Source organism: Manis pentadactyla, chromosome 4, assembly GCF_030020395.1.
Source record: "Manis pentadactyla isolate mManPen7 chromosome 4, mManPen7.hap1, whole genome shotgun sequence".
Taxonomy (NCBI): domain Eukaryota; kingdom Metazoa; phylum Chordata; class Mammalia; order Pholidota; family Manidae; genus Manis; species Manis pentadactyla.
This window is the reverse complement of record NC_080022.1, coordinates 16,813,678-16,836,835: the sequence shown is the minus strand read 5'-3', so window position 1 is coordinate 16,836,835 and position 23,158 is coordinate 16,813,678. Positions and strand designations below refer to the sequence as shown.

Below are 23,158 nucleotides of genomic sequence, written 5' to 3'. Positions count from 1 at the left end.
TAGGATTCCTGACAGCAGACCATTGAAACACGAGTGAGTATTCTTAGGACCCTTAGGAGTTATTGCTCCAGTTCACTATCCCACCCCAGCGCAGGCCTAATCCCCACCCCAGCCCCCGCCCCAATCCCAGCCCTAGCTCCAGCTCTAACCTGAGTCTTGGAAAACTCCTAGTCATGCTTCAGAACTCTGCTGAGGATCTTCAGGAGTCCTCATTTGTTCCCTGGAGAACTTCAGCAGGAAAAACAAAGTACTGTGAGTCCAGGTGATAAATTTTTACAATTCACATTTATTTTGGAAAAAAAAGTGTTCTGCTAAAAATACTCCTACAAAGGCATTGGAGTAACAGGGTCAGGGTTGCTCACGGACACAGCTGGTGAGATGTCCTTGGTCATAGCAGTGGGGATCTGGAGGAGCCAGGTCTGACCCACAACCACTGCAAACCCAGCCGTATCACTTTTGAACCCCATCATTGTCAGGAAAACCCATATTTATGACCAGAGGAAACAGGGTTGTGTGAAACCCTGCCAGACCCCTCAGCTCCCTGGTTGAGAGCTCTGGCCTGCTTGGCCCAGGCGGAGTGAACACCTGGGGCAGGGCAGTGGGGGGTGTCTCTCACTCCCACCACTCCTGGTTCTGACAATAGTTTCAGGAAGCCACAAAGAAGATGTCCCAGTCCCCCCAAAAGAGTGCCCCCGGGGGCCGGACCGATAAAGGGTCTGATGGTGGAGAGGGGCTGTGTGGGGCCCCCTGGCAGCAGCACAGTGTCGTGATTCGGAGGGCAGATGCTGTGGTCAGAGCCCACCGACTGACTGTGACCCAGGGAAGCCACCACGTACATCTCTGAGTTTTCTAGTCTGTGGAGTGGGAATTATAACTGTACCTGTCTCACAGAGCTGTGTGAGTACTAATGAGACACTGTGGATAAAAAAGTTAAGCACAACTCTTGGCACATTGTTGGCACTCAAGAAATAGCAGCTATGATTAGGATTTGGGGCTGGGCATGACCAACTAGTGAACTGCTCTTCCCTGGAGCCCAGGGAGGCTGGCTGTGGATGGGTGTCCCTACCTTAGGCAAGCCTGAGGGGCTCAGCTTTGTGTCCCTGCTCACCAGAGCCCCTGCCCATAGAAGGGAGAGCAACCAGACTGACCACTAGTTCTGGGCAACCCAGAGGCACCCCCTCAGCCTTCCAGATCCTGCAGTCAGTGGCCTCAATTAGAAAGGATGAATGGGCTTGGGGCTTGGCATGAGGCAGGGGCTGTGTGGCCATGGATGCTGTGTCCCGAGTGTGGTGGGAAGGCACCTGGCTCTGGGGTTTGCAGCAACACCTGCTGGTTGCCCAGTGTTAAGACTCTGGTTGTGAACAGGAAGGGCGTGTGCTGGGGAAGAGGCCTCAACAAATCCCTGGCCCTGCAGCTTCCTCTTTGGGGGCCCCTACTTGGCTTCTAAGCTGAGCTGTCTAGCCTACTGGCCAGTGAGCACTGTGGCCTGTGTGGGGCCCTGCTTAGCAGCACCCTGGGGCAGCCAGCCCCACTGGCTGCCGGGAGGGCCAGGTGCGGGCAATTCTCCCATTCTGCCAGGGTGAGAAACTCAGCATCCCACTCAGAAGGAGGGTCCTTGGCACTTCGGTCCGCCTCTGACGCAGAGCCACAGCATGGGGCTATTGTTAGTATTTGTTTCAAGCCACTCCCCTCCCATCTCTCTCTGCCTTCCTAGGCAGTGCTCTGTTGCTGCTAGGGTCTTCAGGTTTGGGGGCTGTGATGAACCCAGGATTTAAATTTCAAGACTTAACCAGCACCGAATCATATGGTGGTGGAATCTTAAAAGCATGGAACCTTTCCATTGGAATCTTAGCATTACGGGGCTTTGCAATCTTAGACTTGGCATCTTTTGCCCATGGAGTGTTAGAATTCTGAACTCCAGCAGTCTGTGAGGGCCTCTGCAATGTATGTGGTCTAGGCTCTGACCTCCTCCCTCCCCCACTCCTCCAACAGGGGCTGTTAGATCCTGCATAGAGCCAAGGACCTTCACCCCCTCTTCTTCCTCCAGGGAAAGCCATGCCTTAGTCTGGGTAGCAGGGCTTGCTTTTGTGTGGAGGGTTTATGAAGCTCCAGGTCCAGCTGGAAGGCCCATCCCGACTTTGCCTGGCCCACCCGGCCAGCAGTTCAGTGAACAGGCCTGGGCCGTAGGCTTGAGCTCTCTGGGGTCTCCCAGTGGGCTGCAGGGGGCCTCTGAAGTATTAAGGTTCCTGGTGCTCTTGCTCTGTCAGCTTTCCTGAGGCCACTTTCATGCTACGAAGCTAAATTCTGACAGACTCTGGGTGGGGGGTGCTTTCTGATTTTCCTGAGAGCTCAGCTCAGTCTGAACCCATTCCTGAGGGTCAGTCCCAGCCCCTACTTCATGGGTCCTGATCCACGTCTGTGTTTGGGCATCTTATCTGACGACGTCCTGCCTTTTTCTGATCCCTGTCTACGCCAGACCCTCTCTCTGCAGACATCAGGGCTCAGGTTGTCTCCGGGGAAGTGAAGAGAGGATTTCTGTGTCTAGAGGCAACTCCTGGAGGAGCTTGTTAAAAACAGAAGGTCCTGGGCCTGACCCTGGGGATTCTGATTTAGGAGGTTGGAGTGGAGCCCAGGAATATGTAGTTTGAATGATTAGCCCAGGAGATTCTGATGGGCAGGGGAACAGGGGTGGCAAAATTTTTGAGAAGTCCTGGTAGGTGGGAAGGAGGGAGCACCAAAGGGAAATGGCCTCAGCAGAATCCTCTGGGAATCTGTTTCCTCATATGGAAACATGGATAATAGTGCCCGTAAGGTCCCCACACATGGGGCCTGGCATGTAAGTGCCAGTGATGAAAGTAATGCCTGCATCAATCTTCTGAGACCAACCTCTGAAGGGGGGACCCTGAGCCTTCCTGTGCTGCACAGCAAAGGCCAGGTCACTTCCTGAGACCAGCACTCTGGCTCTGGTTTCCCTAAAGTGGAAACTAACTGGGAAGCAGGCCATTCTCCACGCTAGGTTAAGGGCCAGCAGCCATTTCATAGGAGGCTGGGTTGAGGCTGGCAGGTGGTGTGCACACGCGTAGTGTGGCTCCCTAACTTCTCTCTCTCGGTGTCCCAGGCATGACACACTATGAACAGGGCAGGACCCCAGACTCTTCCAGGGCAGAGACGGGCTTCCTGCACAGTTTGGGTGCCACCCAGTCCCTGCTCCCCAGCACTCCACTCTGTCCCCCAGTGCTGCGCCCCATTCACCTGCCTGCTGTCCCATACTGGTACCACCACTGGTATACACGCAGCTCTGGTCGCGAGTCTGGCAGCTCTCAGAGAGGCCTGGAGGAAGTAGGGCGGGCGTTAGTTCAACTCGGCTGAATTAGGGATCAGGAAGCACAAAACCCAAGCCTGCTGTTCCAAGCAGCTGAAATGACTCTTTGGATTATTTGCATCAGTGAATGAGGATCGAAAATGAAGCAGCAGGGCCTGGATTCCCCTGGAATAAATGAGGGCTCCTCCCTGGGGAGAGCGGGAGCCATGAGCCATCCTGCCCCCACCTAATGGCTAACTTGACTTTCTCCTAGAACCTGATGCTCGCTCTGCTACTCTTCTGCTCAAAAATTTGCTACGGCTGGACTGTGCATCACATCCAAACTGCCTCAACTTGTCCATAAATCACTCCCGCCTCCCACCATTCCTATGGCCCATCCATGCATGACTCCTACTGTTGGACCATTCCAGCCTTGGCCTCTTTGGTTACACTGTTCCTTCCACCTGGAATACCTTTTCTCTCAACTTCTGTTATTTTCAAGACAGCCTCCATGAAGCTCTCCCTGATAGCCCCAGACCATTTGAGCCTTCCCTTTTCTTACCGGCCAGCATCAGACATGATATGCTTCTTGTCACTAATTGAGTGTGGTGGAGTGGGCACTGGACGCAGATGAACACAGTTGCTCTGCCCCTTCCTGGCTGAGTGATCCTGAGCAAGCCACTTCCCCTCTCTGAACCTGTTTCCCCCCACCTAGGGGGGGAACGAGTCCCTCCTCACAGGCCTGTAGTGCATAAAGTGTTTTGTATGCCTGGCCCCCAGTCCGGTGTTTTCATTTGACAAATGGGAGACTGAGGTCAGGGGAAGTCACTCACTCAGACAGATCCTTGTCTTAAGTTAGTGACAGGAGCAAGCCTGGTGTCAGGATGCATTTTTCCCTAGCATCATGCAGCATCCTTTCCTTTGAATGCATTTACATTACTTTCTCTGCAAGAGTCTTCTAGCCTTTGGTACCATCTTGAAACTAAAGTGACCCAGGAGAGAGCCAGGAGTGGCCGAGGACTGAGCAATGGGGAGGGTGGTGGTCTGTGGCCTGGGTCTTTCCTGGGCTTCAGCCAGGCGTGAGGAAGAGCTGGGCATGGGCAGGGGCTCCCAGTCTTCTGGAGATGAGCCTCTGATCTGAGAGGGGTTCAAAGCTAGTGACTGCACACAAGGGGGTGGCAGGGAGCTCCCTGAGAGGTGGCGGCAGGGGGCCAACCAGAAATGATGGGGAAGTCCAGCTGATGCCGTCTGAGCAGGAGGCATCATTAGTTTGTGAACAGCTACTTCTCCGGTCCCTTGTGTCCCTGACTGCCCTAGCCCCCCTAGCCCCTACTCTGAGGCGTTTTGATCTAGCAGCAAGGCCTTCATCTAATCTGATTGGTTTGCCCATGTCTTACCAGTTGATAGATATTTTGAGTATCTTACTCCAGAGAGGGCCTGCTGATTATCAACAATAATGCATTTCTGAGTTTCTGGGGCAGTATGAGTGGGGGTGATGGTATGGCTCCCTACCACCCAGGCTGGCTCTGTTGTGGATCTGCTTGTCACACCCTCTGAGAGCAGCTGGTCCCCATTTCCATGGTGTCCTGGCCCATGTTTACAAGGCAGCTTTCTTCCCTCAAGTACCAACTGTGTGCAGAGCAGCCGGAACTCCTCTAACACTTCTGGGCAGGTGGGGGCTGGTACTGGGGAGGTTGAGCCAGGAAAGGATTAGTAACCAGGCAGCGGGTGGCTTAGAGCCGTGTGCCCAGGCGAGCGGGCAGCATAAGTGGAAGGCGCTTGGCAGCATGGCCTGCCACTCCCTGCTGAGAAGCAAGCAAGAGGGGGTGGTGGGGAGCTGTCCCAGCAGCGGGGAGAGGTGAGCATCCACCTACACCCTGGGACAGTCACAGTGACATCTGTCTGTCACCCTGGAGTGGAGGCACAGAGAGTCTGATAGTACCCTCTGAGAAGCAGGCATGTGGGGGCCCAGGACCACCGAGGACTCGGGCCCTAGAGGGTGGATGGGCAGACGTGCTGGCTAGCAGACACCAGCCCAGCAGCTTAAGACAGGAAGCCATCTGACAGGAAGCACCAAGTGCCAGCCCCCTGTGGGGCCCCAGAGCAATGGGGGAGCGGGCTGGGGAGATGGAGTTAATCTAAAGAGCATCAGGGCAGCTCCTTCCAGAAGGTGACCTTGTGTGCCGGACAGCTGCCACCCGTGCTGGGCAGCTTTGGGGCACAAAGGGCAGCTGGCTGGGCCAAGGCTGGCCAGTTAATGGGAAACCAGCCAGTGGCTTCCCTGTGGCTTGTTCGGCTGTTCCCCCCCACCCCGGGGGGGTCCGTGCTCCCCCTCTAATCCCTTCCTTCCCTTTGCATCTCAGGCTTTGGAAAACAGGTGAGTGACAGCAGGCTGGTCCACGCTGGATGCTTACCCCTACCGGGGCGCCTTCAGCTGGCCACCCCGGCCTGAGTCTTTTCCACTGGTCAATCTCCCACGGACAAAGGGAATGGTTTTGAGATGTGGTGTCCTGTTCCCCTTTGCCAGCTAGACTTGATACCCACAGCATGCCTGCCTCCCTGCCTCCTTCCACACAAAGTTTTCTGATTGTATGTGAGCGGGATCCCAATTGCACAGAGGTCAGAGCAGACCAGGGTAAGGTGATCACACCTGGAGCTTTGACTGGGGGTCCGGGGGCACTCCAGGACCCTCGCACTTACCTCATCACAGCTTATCTAATACCCAGACCCCCTTCCTGTAGCCCAGGAGAGCTGAGTGCATCTGTCACCTCCCTGCTCCTGATGCAGCCTGCAGTGGCTCACCTGATTTGTAGGGCATTGAACACCAAGTTCTGAGCCACTTCCAACTCGCTGCTTTTGTTGCCTGTGCTTTTGACAAGCCAGAGCCAGAAAGGCCACATGGACCTTTGGTGTCTTCCATGTGTGTTCTCAGCCCTGGGCCTTCTAGAATCCTAAGGAAGGAAGGGTCCCTTAGAAGAGCATCATGGGTCACTTGACACGTCCCAGGGGTGCCAGGGTCTCTGTTGGAGCTTACAGAGAACAGGGGTTGTTTTATAACTAAAGTGTTTATTTCCATTCAATTCATTAACCGATTGTTCTGCTCAGGTGCCTGCATTTGCTCACGGGAGGGAGTCCATGGCCAGACCCCTTGGCTGGTGGTTTCCCATGGCCAAGGCCTTCATACCTGGGCAAAGGTCTGGGGGAGAAAAGGAGTTGGGAGAGAAGCACACACCTTCTCCCCAGTGTAGTAAAGGCGCATGCTTGCACGTGTCTGCGGGGGTGACGCACTGGAGGGCTGGGATATCACAGTGAATGATCCGGGTCCTGGCCTCCGACGCAGCCCTGTTTAGACTTCCAGAGACAAAACTGGTTTCTGGCCATCTGAGGGCACTCAGGAACCTTGAAGGGGCCTATTTGCCTGGAAAGTATTGGATAGACTGGGGCAGAAGGAGAGCGGAGAAATGGGCAAAGACTCGTAGCTCTGCAGCCCCAGAGCCCACTTCCTTCTCAATCTGTTGCTTTCAAAACAGTCCTGGGGTGGGATGTTCTCCACCTTGGCCCCCATCCTCTGCCCAAATCTCACTCAGTCTCTGAGTGGCCCGGATGGCCCCGTGACAGTTGGCTTTGGTGAGGCCTGGCAGCAAGTGGGAACTCTATGCAGGGTGAGGAGGGGAGGGTGTCAATGAAAACCATATAAAAAATCCAGAAATGTGCATATAAAATCTCGCCCTTGGTGTATTGCCTAAGTCAGTAAGCAGAAAGCACCTTCTTCCTGGAGAAGGATCAAGTCCTCAAAAGGTAGGAAATGTCAAAGTGTCACTTCATTGTCATTAAAAAAAACCAACCAACAAGCCCCCCAAACCAAATCCACCCCTGACCAAAATACCCCCAAGTCCACGAACTGCTGTAAACAAACCCAGATGCAGGAGCAGTGCTCGGGGGCAGGCACAGCCGACGGCAGTCACTGCAGCATCAGTCCTCTGGGGGGTGCAGGCAGGCGTGGGCACCCAGGTTGCCGGGGCCGTGGGCTGTGTGAGCGCGGTGGACACGGGGCTGCAGTCCTGGAGCGGCCATCCTCAGGAAGGCTGGCCTTTCTGGTGTCCCTCTGTTCTCCCTGGCCCAGGAGGGCAGAAGCCCCTTTTGAGCTCCATGAGCCAGAGGAGAATCAAGTCTCATTCATTGGAGTTTCTCGAATATTCTCCCAAGACAGAAAAATCCTGTTTGCTCAGTGGCCGTGGGAGTGGGTTTTCTCAGAGTGGTTCCCTGGTTGGCTGCCGGTCCGTCCGCCTGACTTGTGGCTATTGAGTGAGGCCTGGAAGAGCAGCCCAGGGACAGGGGAGAAGGGTGGCCTGTCTCTCCCCTTCACATCTGTTTTCCTGAAAGTGTCCTTGGCTCTGGCCGGCTCTCCTTCCCAGAGGGAGCTGGAGACACGCTGCTTTTGGTCTCCAGTTGGACAAATCGCATGGAACTCCCAAGCCCTTTTTTTTCTCCAAGTACAGTGATCGCTTTCCTCATGAGAATCCTCTTTAAAAAATATTCCTTGTGTCTCCCGCCCCCTCCCAGGATCTGTTTTCTTTTGGCCCCACCCCTTGTTTTCCATCATCTGAGTTGCACGTGTCCTTGACGCCTCTCATGGCTGGAGTGCTGCTTGGTTCTTCCTGCCGCCTGTGGCCTCCTGGCAGGTGGCCAACCCTGCGGTGGATGGAGGGCCAGGGGGGCCGGCATGGGGGGCGGAGGGAGTGGGGCCTGGAGGAGGAGGTGAGCTGAGGCAGGGGAAGGTCAAACCTCCACAGACTGGATCTGGTTCATCTGTGCCCGCATCACCTGGATACTGTTCAGGATTTTTTTCTGGTGGCCAGCCAAGGTGACCCCAACCCGGAGAATGTCCCTTTGGAAGAGAAGCACCTGTTAGGGAACTGTGGTGAGAGGCTGGTCGTGGGGGTCTTTGGGCTGGGTAGAGAGCTGCCTGGGCCTCTCCTGGGGTTTCCTGCTGAAGATAGCAAGGGAGGGCATGAGGGGTATGGGGCAGGGTGGCCCCTGGAGCTGGAGCGAGTGACTATGTGAGGCGGAAGGGGCACATGACTGGGAGTCAGGGTGCCTAGGAGCACTTGAATCCCCTGCTATGGGGAAGGTGAAGGGAGCCTGCATTTATCAAGTACCCACTCACTTTGTATCTCCCTTCATCTTCCAACCAACCTCTGGCTTACAGAGGGGAAAACTGGGGCTGTGATTTGCCCAAATTCACAGCCAGTAGCTGGCAGGCAGACCTGGGTGTCAATCTGAATGTGACTCCGAAGTTGGCCATCTCACCCCCTGGGTCCCCACATCCCTGCTGGGACACTGTCTATTCCTCACCATCCAGAGCCAAGCCCCTCACCCCCTCCATCCCTGCATGGTGGGATGGGTGGGCAGGGGGTGTGAATGGTGGTGGCTGCAGGCTACCAGGCACTTACTCCATCATCATCTGTGACACGACATCGAAGGAGGTGAAGCCGGCGTTGGCGAAGCTCTCTTTGTACTGCCCCATCTTGATGGCCTCCAGCCACTCGTCTACTGTGTTAAAGCTGGTGTAGTCGGGGACCGTGCGGTCCAGCAGCGGCAGGTTGATTCTGGGCATGAGGTGGGAAACAAGATGGTCAGGGCATATGCTGGCCTGGGGGCGAGGGCACACCTTTGGCTGCGTGTACGTGCATGTGGGTCTCTGTCAGTGTGAACACAGGTGACGTGTATTTCTGTGTTGAGGGTGGGTGTGAGTTTGAACCCGTGTAAATGTGCACAAGTATACATGTGAGCATGAGAGCAAGTGTGTGCAGGACTCAAAGCTGGGGTGACCTGGAAAGTCTAGGGAAGCCTCCGTAGGGCTGGCTGAGGGAGGGGCAGGACCACAGTGGGGAGGAGGGAGGTGCTTCTCCATGCCTCTTGTTTTCAGGAGGTGGAAAATCAGCCAGATCAACAGCAGATTATTCACTCTTTCCTCCCCAGTGCCATTTTCCTCCTTCCCCACCCTGGTCGTGCCACAGGAAGTTCATCTTGTGGATTGCTTCTCCGAAGTCCAGACGAAGCTGGTGGCGCTAATGGGAATGACTTCCTGGCTGGCAAAGAATGAAACGGCGCTGGTGAGAGTAAGAGCTGAGTGATTTTATCTGCAGAGGCAGGCGGGCTGAGGCGGGGTCATGGTGCAGAGCAACATGCGGAGGCAAACACGATCTGTTGGCCACAAGGCCTGGGCAGATGAAGGGCTGGGTCCCCGACGTTCTCTGGACACAGCCAGTCCTGGACCTCAAAGACACCCAGCTGGATGCCCCTCAGAAACCCTGTGTGACAGGGTCCCGAAGAGTAGGAGTGTGCGGGGCCAGCAGTCTGGTCTGTGACCATCACCCCGGGAGGGCAGAGGTGGTTGCAGTCCTGACGGAGCACGTCCTGGGACCACTGGGAGAAGGCCGGCCTTGGGATGGGTGGAGCTAATGCTTGTCCAGCTGAGCTAGTCTCTGTGATGTGGAGATGGTGACCCGAATGTGGGGCACGTGACGTGTGTGTGTGTGTGTGTGTGTGTGTGTCTAGAATGTCTTTCTGGAAGTGTGTGTGCTCAGGTGCCAGTGGATGTGTAGATGTGAGAGCCTGAGAATGCATGTGCATCCCTGTGTGAGCCAAGCATGAACATTTGTGCCTGTGTTCATGTGTGTGTGTACAACTGTATTTGTGAAAGCATGTGTGTGTGTGTGTGTATGCATGTGGCTGTGTTGAGGAGGATGCAAACAGAGCACCTGATTTGAGTGTGAGGGTAGCTAGGGAGGAAACTGAGTAATGAGTCAGTCTGCTACAATCTGCTTAAAATACTGAGATTCTGGTATTTTTCCTTAAATGTCCTCTCTGGCCACGCTTTACAAGGTGCTTGTTCTACCATCTCTCTTGCTTCCTCAACCCAGCTTCTCCTCTTCTGTGTCCTGTGCCCCTCTGTGCCCCAAGGCAGGGCAAATGCCCACCAAACACTGCGCTGCCTTCCCTTGATCCCCAGCTGCAGTGCAGAGCAGTGGTGGGAGGGCATCTGGAAGGGGAAGGGTCTACTGGGGGGCGGGGGTAGGGCCAGCATGGGGCGTACCCAGAGGAGAGGGGTGCCATGGCTTTGAGGCTGTTGGGGTTGCGGATCATCTTGTCTAGCGTGTTGACGATCTGGCCAAATTTGGGTCGGTGGTTGCGGTCCTTCTGCCAGCAGTCTAGCATGAGCTGGTGCAGGGCGCTAGGGCAGTCCATGGGCGGCGGCAGCCGGTAGTCCTGCTCTATGGCATTGATTACCTGCGGACAACACAGGGGCAGAGTGGGGTTGGGTGGATGGGCTAAGAGCATCTGCCTTCTGGCTTGGCCTCTCTTGCCCCTGCTACATTACAGGACAGACCAATTTCGGTTGCCATGGCAACCACCTCCTCTTCAGGGATGGCCCTCACCTGGGTTCCCACCATATGCTCAGTCTGGCCTGCCAGCTGGGTGTCTGTCCCCTCTCCCAAGTTTGGGAAACCCGGCACTCTGAGACAGCTTCTGCCTCAGGGTCCGCCAGGCCGACCCTCCTGTGGGGCCGTTACACCAGCGACCTGCTCCTTCCTATCTCTGATTCCCCTCCTGGCTTTGATGGCCCTGAAGACTCCTCTCTCTGGCCCTTGACCCCCAAGGGACCACACTCTTGATTCCAGTGCCATTTACCGCTCCAGGTGAGCGACACCTCTCCTGTCAGGCCCCACTGCGCCCACCTGGCTCCTGTCAGGGAAAGGAGCTCAAATGCCCCCAGGGCCAGATTCATCTTCTCCAGTTTGACTGTGGTCACCCTGCCTGCTCAAGTTGCTTCTTCAAGTCCTCCCTATTTTGCATTCACAAGGTGAATGATTTGTGGATGGGTGGGTCTTTACTACTCCTGACCCCTGAGAGAGTCCAGGTTTGAATCAACCAGCATGGGGCTAGGAGCTGCCCTGGCCCGGGATCTCAGAGACCTCGCTCCCACTCCCTGGAGACCGGCAAAAGGCCTGGAATTCTGGGTCTTCCCCTCCCATCTGGCAGGTCAGAAAGGCTCTACCCATCCCCTTCGAGACTTACGTCCTGGTTGGTCATGTCCCAGTAGGGCCGCTCCCCGTAGGACATCACCTCCCACATGACGATTCCATAGCTCCACACATCGCTGGCTGAGGTGAACTTCCGGTACTGGATGGCTTCTGGGGCTGTCCAGCGAATGGGGATCTTCCCACCCTGGGGAACAGGAGCAGGGTTAATGGGTTGGAGGCTCGCCCATCTGGCCTCTGCTCTCAATATTCCCCACCCTCTGCTCTGTGTGCACCAATTTCATGTAGCACCTTATTGTTCCCAGACTCACCACACTGCTTATCCTCTGTAGGAAGTGCCTTTTCCCACTGCCATCTGGAAACCTTCTCGTCCTCTGGGTCACTCTGAAAATCTTTCCCCAAGTCCCATAGAGTTGCTCACTCTTTAATCCTACAGCTGTGCCCCATCTCTCTCCATCAGGGAGGCACTTCTCACACAGAGCAGTGTTCAAATCATTGCCTATTTGTCTGGCTCTACTTGTACTATCTCCGGGCTCTTTGGGGGCAGGGATTGTGTCTTATTCCATTCTGCTGAAACATTTCAACAACCCTAACTGCTTTCAGGAGAGAGTCCTGAGCTTGGGTATTCAGGGGTCTCTAGGATCCGGCCCTGCCTATCTACCAGCATCATTGCCCCCCCTCCCCTTATAGCCTGAGTTCCAGCCACATCTTGTCATGAGAACATGGCATCTGTCAAACGTTTACTGGCCCTTCAGCTTTCAGTTCAGATATCACCCCCTCTAGCAAGCCTTCCTCTGCCCTCCAAGGCTGGTGTCCTGACTTACAGCCCTGCCACTCTGTGTTGCTCTGTGAATCTGTACCCCACCCCCACCAGCCTGTGACCTCCAAGAGGGCAGACACCATGGTTTATGTCTCTTTGTCTCCAGGGCCCAGCACGGTGCTTGGCATGAGCAAGGTGTTGGTGAACGTAGGGAGAGGTGGCTATCTGTGCCCTCCTTCCTGGTACCCTGCCTCCATCTTACCAGGGCGCTGGTGTAGGTGGGATCTGAGGTATCATCCTCCAGAAAGCGTGAGAGCCCAAAGTCAGACACCTTGCAGACCAGGTTGCTGTTGACGAGGATGTTGCGGGCGGCCAGGTCACGGTGCACGTAGTTCATGTCTGCCAGGTACTTCATGCCAGCTGCGATGCCCCGCAGCATGCCCACCAGTTGGATGACTGTGAACTGCCCATCATTTTGCTTCAGGAGAAGTGGAGAAGACACAGAAAATGTAGGAGCTCTGGACCATCCTCTGGGAAACTGGAGGAGGACCCTGCCACCCTGGCCATGTGCTCTTTGTGGGACTCAGATACTCAGGGACCTTGAGAGGGCCATTAGAGGCCAGTTTCAGGGAGATGGAGGAAATCGGGCTTTGGAGCGCATGCAGCTGGTCTGACTGGCTCTGCCCCTTGCTGGCTGTGCAACCCTGGACAAGTGACCTGCCCTCTTGAGTCTCAGTTTCCTCAGCTGTGCAATAAATGGGGATAAGTAACACCCACCTCCCAGGGCTGTCTGAGTTAAACAAGAAGGGGCTTGGCATAGTCTAGGTGCTTAATAAATATTAAATATGGCAGCTTGTCCAATGGCATGCTTCTGAGCTCTTTGTCTAGCTGGTTGACTGTGGTCTGGGGGGCCTGGAAACTTTCCTCTGTTGGCCTTGTGCTCTGAAGCCCTCTTCCCTCCTCCTCCTTCAACATCTGGTGGAAACTCTGAATAGGGGCCAAGTGACATGGTTCCAGGCTTGATGCTCACTTAACCATCTGGGCGACCCTGGGCAAACTCTACTTCTCTTTGAGCCTTAATTTTCTCTTGTACATAATGAGAAGGCTGGCTAAGAGCATGGATGACAACAGATTCCAGATTGTGTGCCAACTCTGATTGACTGGTTGTGGTATGGATTGAGAAGGATTCTGAGATTGCTTCTGGGTTTAGTGAGAGAGTACCGGGATTGATTAGCAATGCCTGCCACGGGTAAGGGGATGGAAGGTACCGCTATGTAAGACACTTCTGATCTAGATCTTTTCCAAGATCCTTCAGGCTCTGACAGTATGTAGCTGTGTCTACCATGCCTTTTCCTGCCCCTCCCATGGGCCCCTGGCATTCTTAGCTTCCCCTACCCGGAGGAAGGAGTCCAGTGAGCCATTCTCCATGAACTCGGTGATGATCATCACAGGTGTGCTCTTGGTGACAACACCCTCCAGGTGGATGACATTGGGGTGGTCGAACTGGCCCATGATGGAGGCCTCGCTCAGGAAGTCCCGGCGCTGCTTCTCAGTATAGCCCGACTTGAGCGTCTTGATGGCTACAAAGATCTCTCTCTTGCCCGGCAGTTTCAGGTGGCCACTGCATACCTCACCAAACTCCCCTGGGACAGACAAGCCAAGAGAGGAAGGATGTCATTAGCCTGGTAGAAATGCTACCTCCTTGTTCCCTGTAACCTCCATTCCTGGGTCCTGCAGGAACTTTTTCTTCGCTGTGGGCAACTCATCCTCTTGGACACAGAACCCTTTTGTAGAATATGGAGGCCCCCCAAAAATGCCAGCCACTTTTGGGAGTACGAGTAAACTCTTCATGGCTGTCCCATGGTGTATGACTGGGCATGAGGTGAGGATGTAGGGGGCCTGGGGTGAATGGTGGGGAGGACAAAGCACCAGACTGAATCCACAGAACTGGGTTCCAGACCTCACTCAGTCTCTGGCATGATGTGCAAGCTCCTTCCAGCCCCATGCCTCCGTTTCCTCATTTGTCACTGCATCCACAGGTTTTACTGGATGACCTCTGAGGGTCCCTCCACCTTGGGCATTCTGAGCCTTCATGCCTTGGAGGGTCCTCTGAGGCTCCTGCTACTCTTCCTACCCTTTGCCCAAGGAGTACATGTTGGGGTGGTCTCCCTACCTATGGCTGAAACCATGGTACCTGAGAGGCCACCAGCCACCTACCTGCTCCGATCACCTGCTCAATTTTGACACAGGAGATGTCAATTTCCTTGGCAAACTCCCGCACTGCCTCATTGGGGTCCTCGTAGGTGAAAGGGTCGATGTAGATCTTCATGCCTGGGGTCACTGGGGGACAAGACCAGGCTTGGTCACATGCACAGACTCAAGATGTGGACAAATGGAAAGGTGGGAGCCAGACCCTCCACGGAGGGAAATACACCCCCATGTGACCCCCATAAGAACTGAGCAACCCCTGCAGGTCATTTGACCTCTCTGGGCCTCAGTGCAGATGGGCACTGAGCTGAGTAGAAGGGTGAGGGGAACAGAAAGCTCAGCAGGAATAGCAAACAGGTTCTAGGTTTTGTTCCAACTCTGATTGATTAGTAATGGCTTTCTGGAGCAGCTAAAAGACTGCTGATTAGCAATGTCTGTTATGGGCATGGGTATAAAAGGATAAATGGATAGATAGGTTTGTCAATCTTGTGATAGAGAATCAGAGAGTACAAAGTAAAGAAAGAGGAAGTCAAGAAGGAAGAGAGAGAATTGGGACAAAAATACAGAAGGGTGGGCAATAGACCATGTTCTTGGGCTTCTGCTAAGGGCATCCCCCTGTCTTTCGAGGCCTAATTTAAGCCTCCTCTCCCCTTGGGAGACTTCCTGGCTGCCTCAGCCCTTACAGGCAGGCCCCAGAGGCTGGAGGGGGCTGTCTCACCAGGGTCTGAGTACCCAAAGCAACTGGGTCCAGCTCCCAGGTCTTCCACTAAGTAAGTCTTAAACCTTTCTGGATTCAAATTCCTTGGTGTTCAGGGAGTGTGAGGCTGGACAGGCAACCCATTAATTTGATTCCTGATCTGATGGTAAATTTTCATTTTTCAATGCAGAAAGGAGGGATGTTACTTGGATGGCAAAGACCTGACTCTGACCCCAGCACTGAGTCAGCAAGATGCTTGGAAGGAAGGGAAAGATGATCCATCCCACGTTTCCCCTCCCAGATAATGGTCTTCCGCTGCTCAGACCTGCCGGTCCTCTTACAGTGCTGGTTCCATCTACCTTCCCCAGCTCCCTGCCCACATTCGCCCACTATTCTGGGAGCTGTGACTTTAGAGGCAGCATCTCTAGGAGCTGGAAGCTGGAGTCCCTGGACCATAGTAAGGCCTGGCAGGTTGGGGAGTTGGGCTACCAACCCTGCCCAGCTGTATGGCCTAGAACATGTTAGGTGACCACTCTCAGAATATGTTTCAGACATTCCCAGAATCTAGGAGTCAGGACCTATAACACAGGAGTTGGCAAACTGGCCTACTGTCTATTTTGTAATAAGGTTTTGTAAATAAAGTTTTATTGGAACAGAGCCACATGCATTCCTTCACCTGTGGTTTTCATGCTACAGTGGCTGAGCCAAGTACTTACAAAAGGCCTGCAAAGCTTAACATATTTATTATGTGGCGCTTTACAGAAAAGTTTGCCAACCGCTGCTCTAACACATTAGCTTCGTTTTGGATTGGTTGTGTGGGTGTCTGTCTAGCCCTTTAGGTCAGGGCTTCTTAATTTGAGTCTGTGAACCACTTGGCAGCCCCAGGATGGGTTTGGGAGTAGAGGAGGGGGAGTCTGGTAACCTGAAATGGAAGGCATTTATTATTACTGCCTTTTTTGGATTAGAAAAGTTAACTCATGCTCCTTTAGTTTAAAAATTATGGAAATACTGTTGAAAGTAAAAGTTCTCCAAAATATGTCCCGGATAATAGATTTTTCTACCTTATAGTTTTATACACACACACAGGCTTATTTGTGTTTGCCTGGCCATTGGGTCCAAAACTGAGCAGTCTCAGAGGAGTCTGAGACCTCCAAAGAGGTGAGGACCATGATCCTAGCCTGGGAGGAGGGAGGTGGGTGCGCCATCCATTCTCGTTCCCCCCTCCCCTGGCACACGGCGTGAAGCTCTGGGCACAGTAGACACTCAATGTCTGTAAAGCTGAGCAGAATCCAGATGACACAGGCAGAAGAGAAATAATAGTAGCAGCCACCACTTACTGAGCCCTTTGTCTGTGCCCAACACTGTGCCAGGCTGTTTACATGCATTATCTCATCTCCTTCACCTGACAACTCTTGGAGGAAGGGAACATTATTCTCATTTCATACATGAGGAAACTGTGGTTCAGAGAGGTGAAGTAATCTCCCCAAGGCCACACAGTCAGCAAAAGGCACAGGCAACATTTGAACACAGGTCTGTCAGACTTGAGCCAGGGGCCAGTCATGCTCACTGCCTCCTGGATGAAATCCAATCAGATCTAGTCCATGACTCCTTTCCCTGGAGTGTTCAGCCACAACTCCTCCTGCCCCAAGTTAGCCCTCCTTAGAGTGCGGGCATCTGTTCCCGAGATGCTCCCTCTCTGGCTCAGACTCAGTGCCTGGCCTGAGCTTCTTGGAGACTGATTTTCAGCCTCCCTCCCAACACAACCAGGGGAAGACCTTTCTGCCAGGCCGGCGGGGAAGGAGGACAGGCAAAGGTCAGCTCAGGGAGCTGAGGAGAAGCTCGGCAGGAGCACAAAGCCTACTTGGCAGGTCAGCCAGCCAGGTGTCGTGTCCAGGCTAGTCCAGGACTGTGGGTTAGGAGGACTCTCATTTACAGGACAGAGGAAAGTGCTCCAACCTGGCACTCCGAGCTCTCCATGATGGGCCCCACTTACAGCTCCCTGCTCCTAGGAACTATTTATCAAAAGGTCACAGACACATCTAACCATTTCTTGTCTCTGTGTTTTTGTTCATGTGGTTCCCTCCACATAAAAGACCCTTTTATTTCTCTTTGTGTCCACATCAAATTCCACTTCCTCTGTGAAGCCTGCCTGGATTGCTCCAGAGAAGAGACCCATGCTTTGTCCTTGGGCTCCCTCAGCAGTGTCTCCATACCCACTTTCACGGCCCTGATGTCCGCCCGGCTTTTATCCCTTGTATCAGGGCTCCCAGGTATGTTGTGGCTCATAGCTCAGTGTGGATTCACCAGGTACCAGGCCCTGTTCTAGGCACCGACCCAATTAACCCTCCTAACAGCCTTACCAGAGGAATGCTATTATTAGGCTGAGTCTTATGAAACTGTAAATGTTTAACTGGTTCTCACCTACAAAAATGGCATTTTCGCTTGTTCCAACCTAATATCTCTTTTTTGGATAAAGACACTGTAGCATAAGAAAGGTTAAATGATCGGCCCAGTGGGGTCTGAATCCAGGTCATCTGCCTGTGGAGTCTACACTTGTAACTGTCAGGCTATTCTTCTGGGTGCTTCCCAAGCCTGTCTCCTGGAATAGAAGTTCAGTTCTTTGTGGCTAGAGCCCTGCACACGGCCTGGCTCCCAGGAGGGGCATTTGCTAAACTACAGTTGGATGAGGACCTCTGTAGGCAGAGTCTTCAGAAAATACTGAGCTGTTGTTTGGATGATTTCTGACTGTCAGGGGCACCAACTGCCAAATGCAGCACGAGGGAGGAGGAACCAGGCATTCGGAGACCTGGATTTGAATGCTAGATCTGCCAGTAATAATGGTCACAACTAGCTGCTTTTTGAATTTGAATTCAGGATCATGCTCTGTACTGATGCAGCTGTGTGCTCCTGGGCAGGTTACTTACCCTCTCTGTGTCTCACTTTGTTTCACCTAAAGAATGGAGATAATAAGTGGTACCTACCTCATAAGGGGACTGCAAAGATACAATGAAAATCTTTTTAAAGGGTTTAGTACAGTAGTTGGCAAATAAGAAGCACTGAGTAATTGTTACCTGTTACAGTGAAGAGTTGGCTATTATTACATATTATTAAAAACACTTTAGTATCCATTAATTCATTTAGTCCTCATAACTCTGAAAGAAGTAGCATTCCTGCTTCTTCCCATATAAAGGTGCGAGGCTCAGAGATGACTTCCCTGAGGTGACCCAGCTGGCCAGTGGGGATGAGAGACCAGGCCAAGGTCTGGCTCCACACCCGTGCACCACAGACTTTGGTACCATAGACTCAGCACCTGCTGAATGATGGAAAATATGAGCCCATGAGGGTGACTTCGAGCCAGTCACACACATCACTAGGCCTCAGCTCCCTCCTCTGTCCTGGCTACACAGGGCTGCTGGTGGGTACAGGGCCACAGGGCCACAGGGCCACAGGGCTGGCGGGGCTTTGAAAAAGGCAAAGACCTGCTTAGACACAGGGAGTAGGAGCTTGAACTTGAGAATATTGATCTATGAACAAATCCTGGGGTCTGTTTTTAAAATAAACCCCTGCTGTCGCCTGTTTCCTTGTTACTGACACACACTCTAAATAGTGATGCTCCCAAATGGCTGCAGGTGACAGCACGCGAGCCTATCTTATTCTAGCTCAGTCGGGTGTAGACAGCACAGCGTGGTTGAGAGTGTGAGCTCTGCAGCCAGACACCCTGACCCCACACCCCAGCTTCCCTCTGAGCAGCTCTGTCACCTTCCTGTGCCTCAGTTTCCTCATGTTCCAAGTGGGAAATTATACAGATTAAATGAATACATACATAAAGCATTAAAACAGTGCTCAGCACATAGGACACACTCAATATGTTTAGCTACATCTACAGTGTGATTTTCTGGGGAATAGGAGGGGGTGATATAATTTATAACTTTCATTTTTAATGTCCAGGTGATTTTTATTTCTGGGTAGCTAATTCATCTGCCTTTTCATGTAATCTCTCTGTTGCTTTTAGGCTTAGAAAGTCCGTATCCATCCACCTATCAGTCATTTAGTTACCTAGATTGTCTTCTGGATTTTTAATGGTTTAATTATTTTTACATTTACGTCTAAAATGATTTTTAACCCCAGGAAATTTTACTTCAAATTGCATTTTACCCAGAGGCCTAATATCTAGAACTCCTCTCCGCTTTTCTTGCATACCCCACATCCAATCCCGCAGGAGTGGCTCTACTTCCAAACTACGTCAGAGTCCAGCCACTCCCCCCACCCCCCACTGCTGCCATCCTGCTCTAGCCACCACCTCGTCTTCCTTGGATTACTGCAACAGCCACCTCACGGGTCTCCCTGCCTCTGTGCTTGCCTGGCGTGACGCAGCCCCTTCAGTCCCTTCCCCAGACAGCAGCCAGGAGGTCCTGTCAAAACTGTGACCCAGACCATATCAGCCTTTTGCTCTAATCCTTCTAGAGGCTCCCATTTCACTCGGAATAAAAAACAAGTCCTTGCAATGGCTGACAAGAATCTGCATGTGGTGGCCCCTCATTCCTCCCTCTCTTGCCCCCTCACTCTGCTCCCATCACGAGGTGCTCTTGGTTGCTCCTGAAACCTGCCACGCAGATTCCTGCCTCAGGGCCTTTGCACTGGCTGTTCCTTCTGCCTGTGATGCTCTTCCCTCAGACATCACTCCACAGCTCACTCCACCATCTCCTTTGTATTTTTATTCAAATGAAATCCTCAGTGAGGCCAACCCCAACTCCTCTATCTAAAAACTCAACCCTGCCCCTCTGCAACTCTGTTCTAGTTTGACCTTTTTTCTATAGCACTTGTACTTGTAATAGGCCATATGCTTTACTCATTAATTACAGATATTTAAAAAATCCCCTGTCCCTTCCCCTAGAATATGAGTTCCACAAGGGCAGAGATATGTGGCCTGTTTACTTGTGTGTCCCCAGAACCCAGAAGAGCACCTGCCATACACAGGGGGCACAACAAGTATGTGACAAGTGAAGGGATGTGCTGATGGCCCCGCTCACCCGGCGGCGCCTGAGGAGCCCTGGGCCACTCTGCACGCACAGCTCGAGGACCTACATTGGACCTGTTTGGAGACCCTGCTGGCTGAGCGAGCTAAGTGAGGCCTAAGGTTCTCCCTGTCTCTTCTGCTAGGCCCAGGTGGAGAGGACTCTATGCTCTGTTTTTCTCTCTGCCAGGCCCCTAGGAAGGGATGTCTGCTCTGGGTATGTGTGGCACATGTGCCCCCAGCTCTGGCCCGAGGTAGGATGGGATAGTGGGGGAAATGGAGGCACTGGGCTGGGGGGATGTGGCTCCCAGAGGAGTTGCCAGGGAGGAATGACTGGGGGCCTTGCGCCTCTTCTCTCACCTCCCAGGCCAGAGCCTGGGCTCCACGTCATCTCACTCAACTCATGGGTTTATGCTGCAAATATTTATCTAGTGCCTGTGCCTGGGCAGCGTGGTGGTGTTGGGAGGCAGGGGGAGCGTCAGACACAATTTCAGGTCTCCAGGTGCGCTCCCACTAGGTGTTGGAGAGATAAGGAAATGGCGTCCCGGAGCAGCCAGGGAAGGAGCACTGCAGGCACAGATGAGGGCCCTGAGTCAGGGTGGGGTGGGAGTCAGGAGACGCATCTCGGAGGGTTTTGTGCAGGGTGAGGCCTGGGGGAAAGCAAGAGTTGCACAGTGGGGAGGGCGCCAGGCAGAGGGAACAGAATGTGCGAAGGCTGAGAGATGAGAGTAAACCTGGCATGCTTAGAGAACAGCTTGACTTTCAGTGCAGCTGCAGCAAGGTAGGAGGTAGGAGGCAATGAACAAAGGCTGGAGAGGGTGTCAGGGAATCGACAGTAAAGAGCCCAAGGGTGCTGGCCCCGCTGGGGTGTACATACTGTGGCCACTGGTGTAGTGCTGCAGCTTGTCCGTGTATTCTGAGTCGGCACGCTCAAACCCCCGTCTTCTGGAACAAGAGCAAAGGGCTGGAGCCACCTGGAGGCACCCAGGGAGGTGGGAGCCACAGTAGGTGATAGGGAGAGGGAGGGCAGGGCCTCAAAACCACACCCCTGCCACAGGGCTCCTGGCCTGCTGGTTGCCTAGCAGCCTCACTGTTCCCAGCCCCACCTAAAGCAGACTTACTATTTCCCTCTCCCCTCACCAGCCAAGCCCCTTTCAAAAAGCAAAATCGTCTCCCCTGGCCCCAGAAACCCCGGGGGCTTCTGTTCATCTGACCTCAGGACCTAGTCTGTTCTAAAGTGGAGAACTCTAAGCAAGACAGAGAGTCTCTCTCTGCAGCGTTCCTAGGCGAACGCAGGGACCTGGTCCCACCCCTTCCTTTGTGTCGGCTGGGCCAGCCACTGGGGATGCCACTTCTCCCACCTCCTGTCTACATCCTCTCTATCTTTCCAGCCACCTCAGCCATGGACCTTACCCAACAACCTGCCACCTGACACTCTGCTCGTGGCCCTACTCATGAAGGGGCCTCAACTAGTGCCGAAGGTAGGGTGATCTGGACTCCCTCTCCACCATGCTCTTCGCTCTTAGCATCCTGCAGCCTTTCCTGCCTCCTGTTCTGAGACATTCCTTCATGCTCAGTCTGCCACCTCCTTGAATAGCAGACTTGTCGAGGGCAGTACCCAGCCCTAAGGGATGGGCTGCTAATGGCTGTGCAGGTGTTGGAAGGCCTGCCAAGCCTCTCTCCAGCCCTGGTAAGGAGGAGAACGCCTCCTCTGTCACAAACCGTGTTCAGGAATGGCCGAATGGGTGGACGGAACCCCTCCTGGACAGCCAGGCCTGCGTGGGGCCACGGGACACGCACCCACCTGTTACACACGATGGCGATGACAACCACAGCAATGAGGAAGACCAGGCCAGCCGCCGAGGAGCCAATGATGAGTGGCAGCTTCTCCTGGATGCTTGTCTGGTACTCGGCTGGGGAGAAAGCACAGCGCCGTGTTCTCAGCCTGGCTCCGGAGTCCCAACACCCACCGCCCTGCAGGGTCTCCTGGGATCCCCAGGCTCTGTTCTCACTCCTGACAGAGAACCTGCCACATGCCCAGGTGGAGAATGGGCTGTCACTTACTCACAAATAACCTTCAATTTCTCATTTCTAGGATGGGCATAGGAATACCTACCTCTCAGTGTTGATATGAAAATCAAAACAATAATAAGCTGACATATACAGGCAGTTAAAAACACTGACTTGGGAGCCAGACTCCCTGGGCTTGCGGTCTCTGCAGTGCCATTTACTATCTGTTTGACCTCCTGGTAAAGTGACTTGCCTCTCTGTGGCCTGGTGGCCTTACTTGTAAAGTAGAAGAATAACAGTTTTTATTTCATAGGATTGTTGATCTTTAAAACAATCATATTGTTTTAAAGCACTTAAAACAATACGTGGCACATAGTAAGCATCAGTAAATATTAACTATTATTGTTACTGAGTACTTTATGTTCTGGTCACTGTGCTGACCTTGTTTGATTCTCAGAACAGTCTTAGGATGCACTGACTATAATTTTCCCATTTTACAGATGAGGAAACTGAGGCTCAGCGAAGTCATGACTTGCCTAAGGTCACACAGTTAAGAAGTGGCCAGTGCCAGCATATGAACCCAGGTCTGCTTGACCCGAAGCCATGGGCTTAAATGAGATTAGGTGTTAGGTGCACTCAGCGCTGGCCTGGCTTTCTGAAACCACTCAATACAGTCTCAATGCCATCAATACTGTCATGGTTTTTAATTTTATTATTATTACTTCTCATTTGCCTCCAAGATCAGAGAGGGCTTGTTGAAGTCAGGGACTAGGTAAGTTCTGGGTCCTTAGCACCAGCACACATTTGTCAAATTAATAAAGGATCCTGGGACAGACCCCCCAGTCTCCAGGTCAGTGATAGTCATCCATCATGCAGGAGAGGAGGGCCTAGAAAGGTGAAAAACGGTGGCCATGAGGGAGGATTTTACAGTCATATCCTTTCTGGGCCATAGCGACAGTGCCTCCCTCTATGGACGTGCAGTTTGTACATACACTAAGGGGAGGGTTCAATCTAGAAGAGGAGGTGCCTTTTCTAGTTTGCACATAAGCACTTTATAGGCATGGTGGCTCTCGAGTTTGTTCTGTTTGTGGAGTCAGTGCCCTCCTTCTGCCTTCTGGACACT

General features: G+C 53.2%; 1 protein-coding gene across 3 annotated transcripts in view; it reads right to left on the bottom strand.

The window, feature by feature from the left end:
- Positions 1 to 7,755: 7,755 nt before the first annotated feature.
- Positions 7,756 to 23,158, bottom strand: part of EPHB2 (EPH receptor B2) — a 180,041-nt gene continuing 164,638 nt past the window's right edge. For 2 of the 3 annotated variants that reach the window (XM_036914638.2, XM_036914637.2), the window contains exons 8-16: positions 21,830 to 21,938; positions 20,903 to 20,970; positions 14,324 to 14,446; positions 13,502 to 13,749; positions 12,369 to 12,584; positions 11,384 to 11,533; positions 10,401 to 10,594; positions 8,755 to 8,910; positions 7,756 to 8,189 (exon numbers count right to left, since the gene is read on the bottom strand). In XM_036914638.2, the coding sequence (XP_036770533.1) occupies positions 8,081 to 8,189; positions 8,755 to 8,910; positions 10,401 to 10,594; positions 11,384 to 11,533; positions 12,369 to 12,584; positions 13,502 to 13,749; positions 14,324 to 14,446; positions 20,903 to 20,970; positions 21,830 to 21,938 (1,373 nt within the window). In that variant the 3' untranslated portion in view covers positions 7,756 to 8,080. The remainder of the gene's footprint in view (positions 8,190 to 8,754; positions 8,911 to 10,400; positions 10,595 to 11,383; positions 11,534 to 12,368; positions 12,585 to 13,501; positions 13,750 to 14,323; positions 14,447 to 20,902; positions 20,971 to 21,829; positions 21,939 to 23,158) is intronic. The other variant, XM_036914636.2, reaches the window with a different exon arrangement.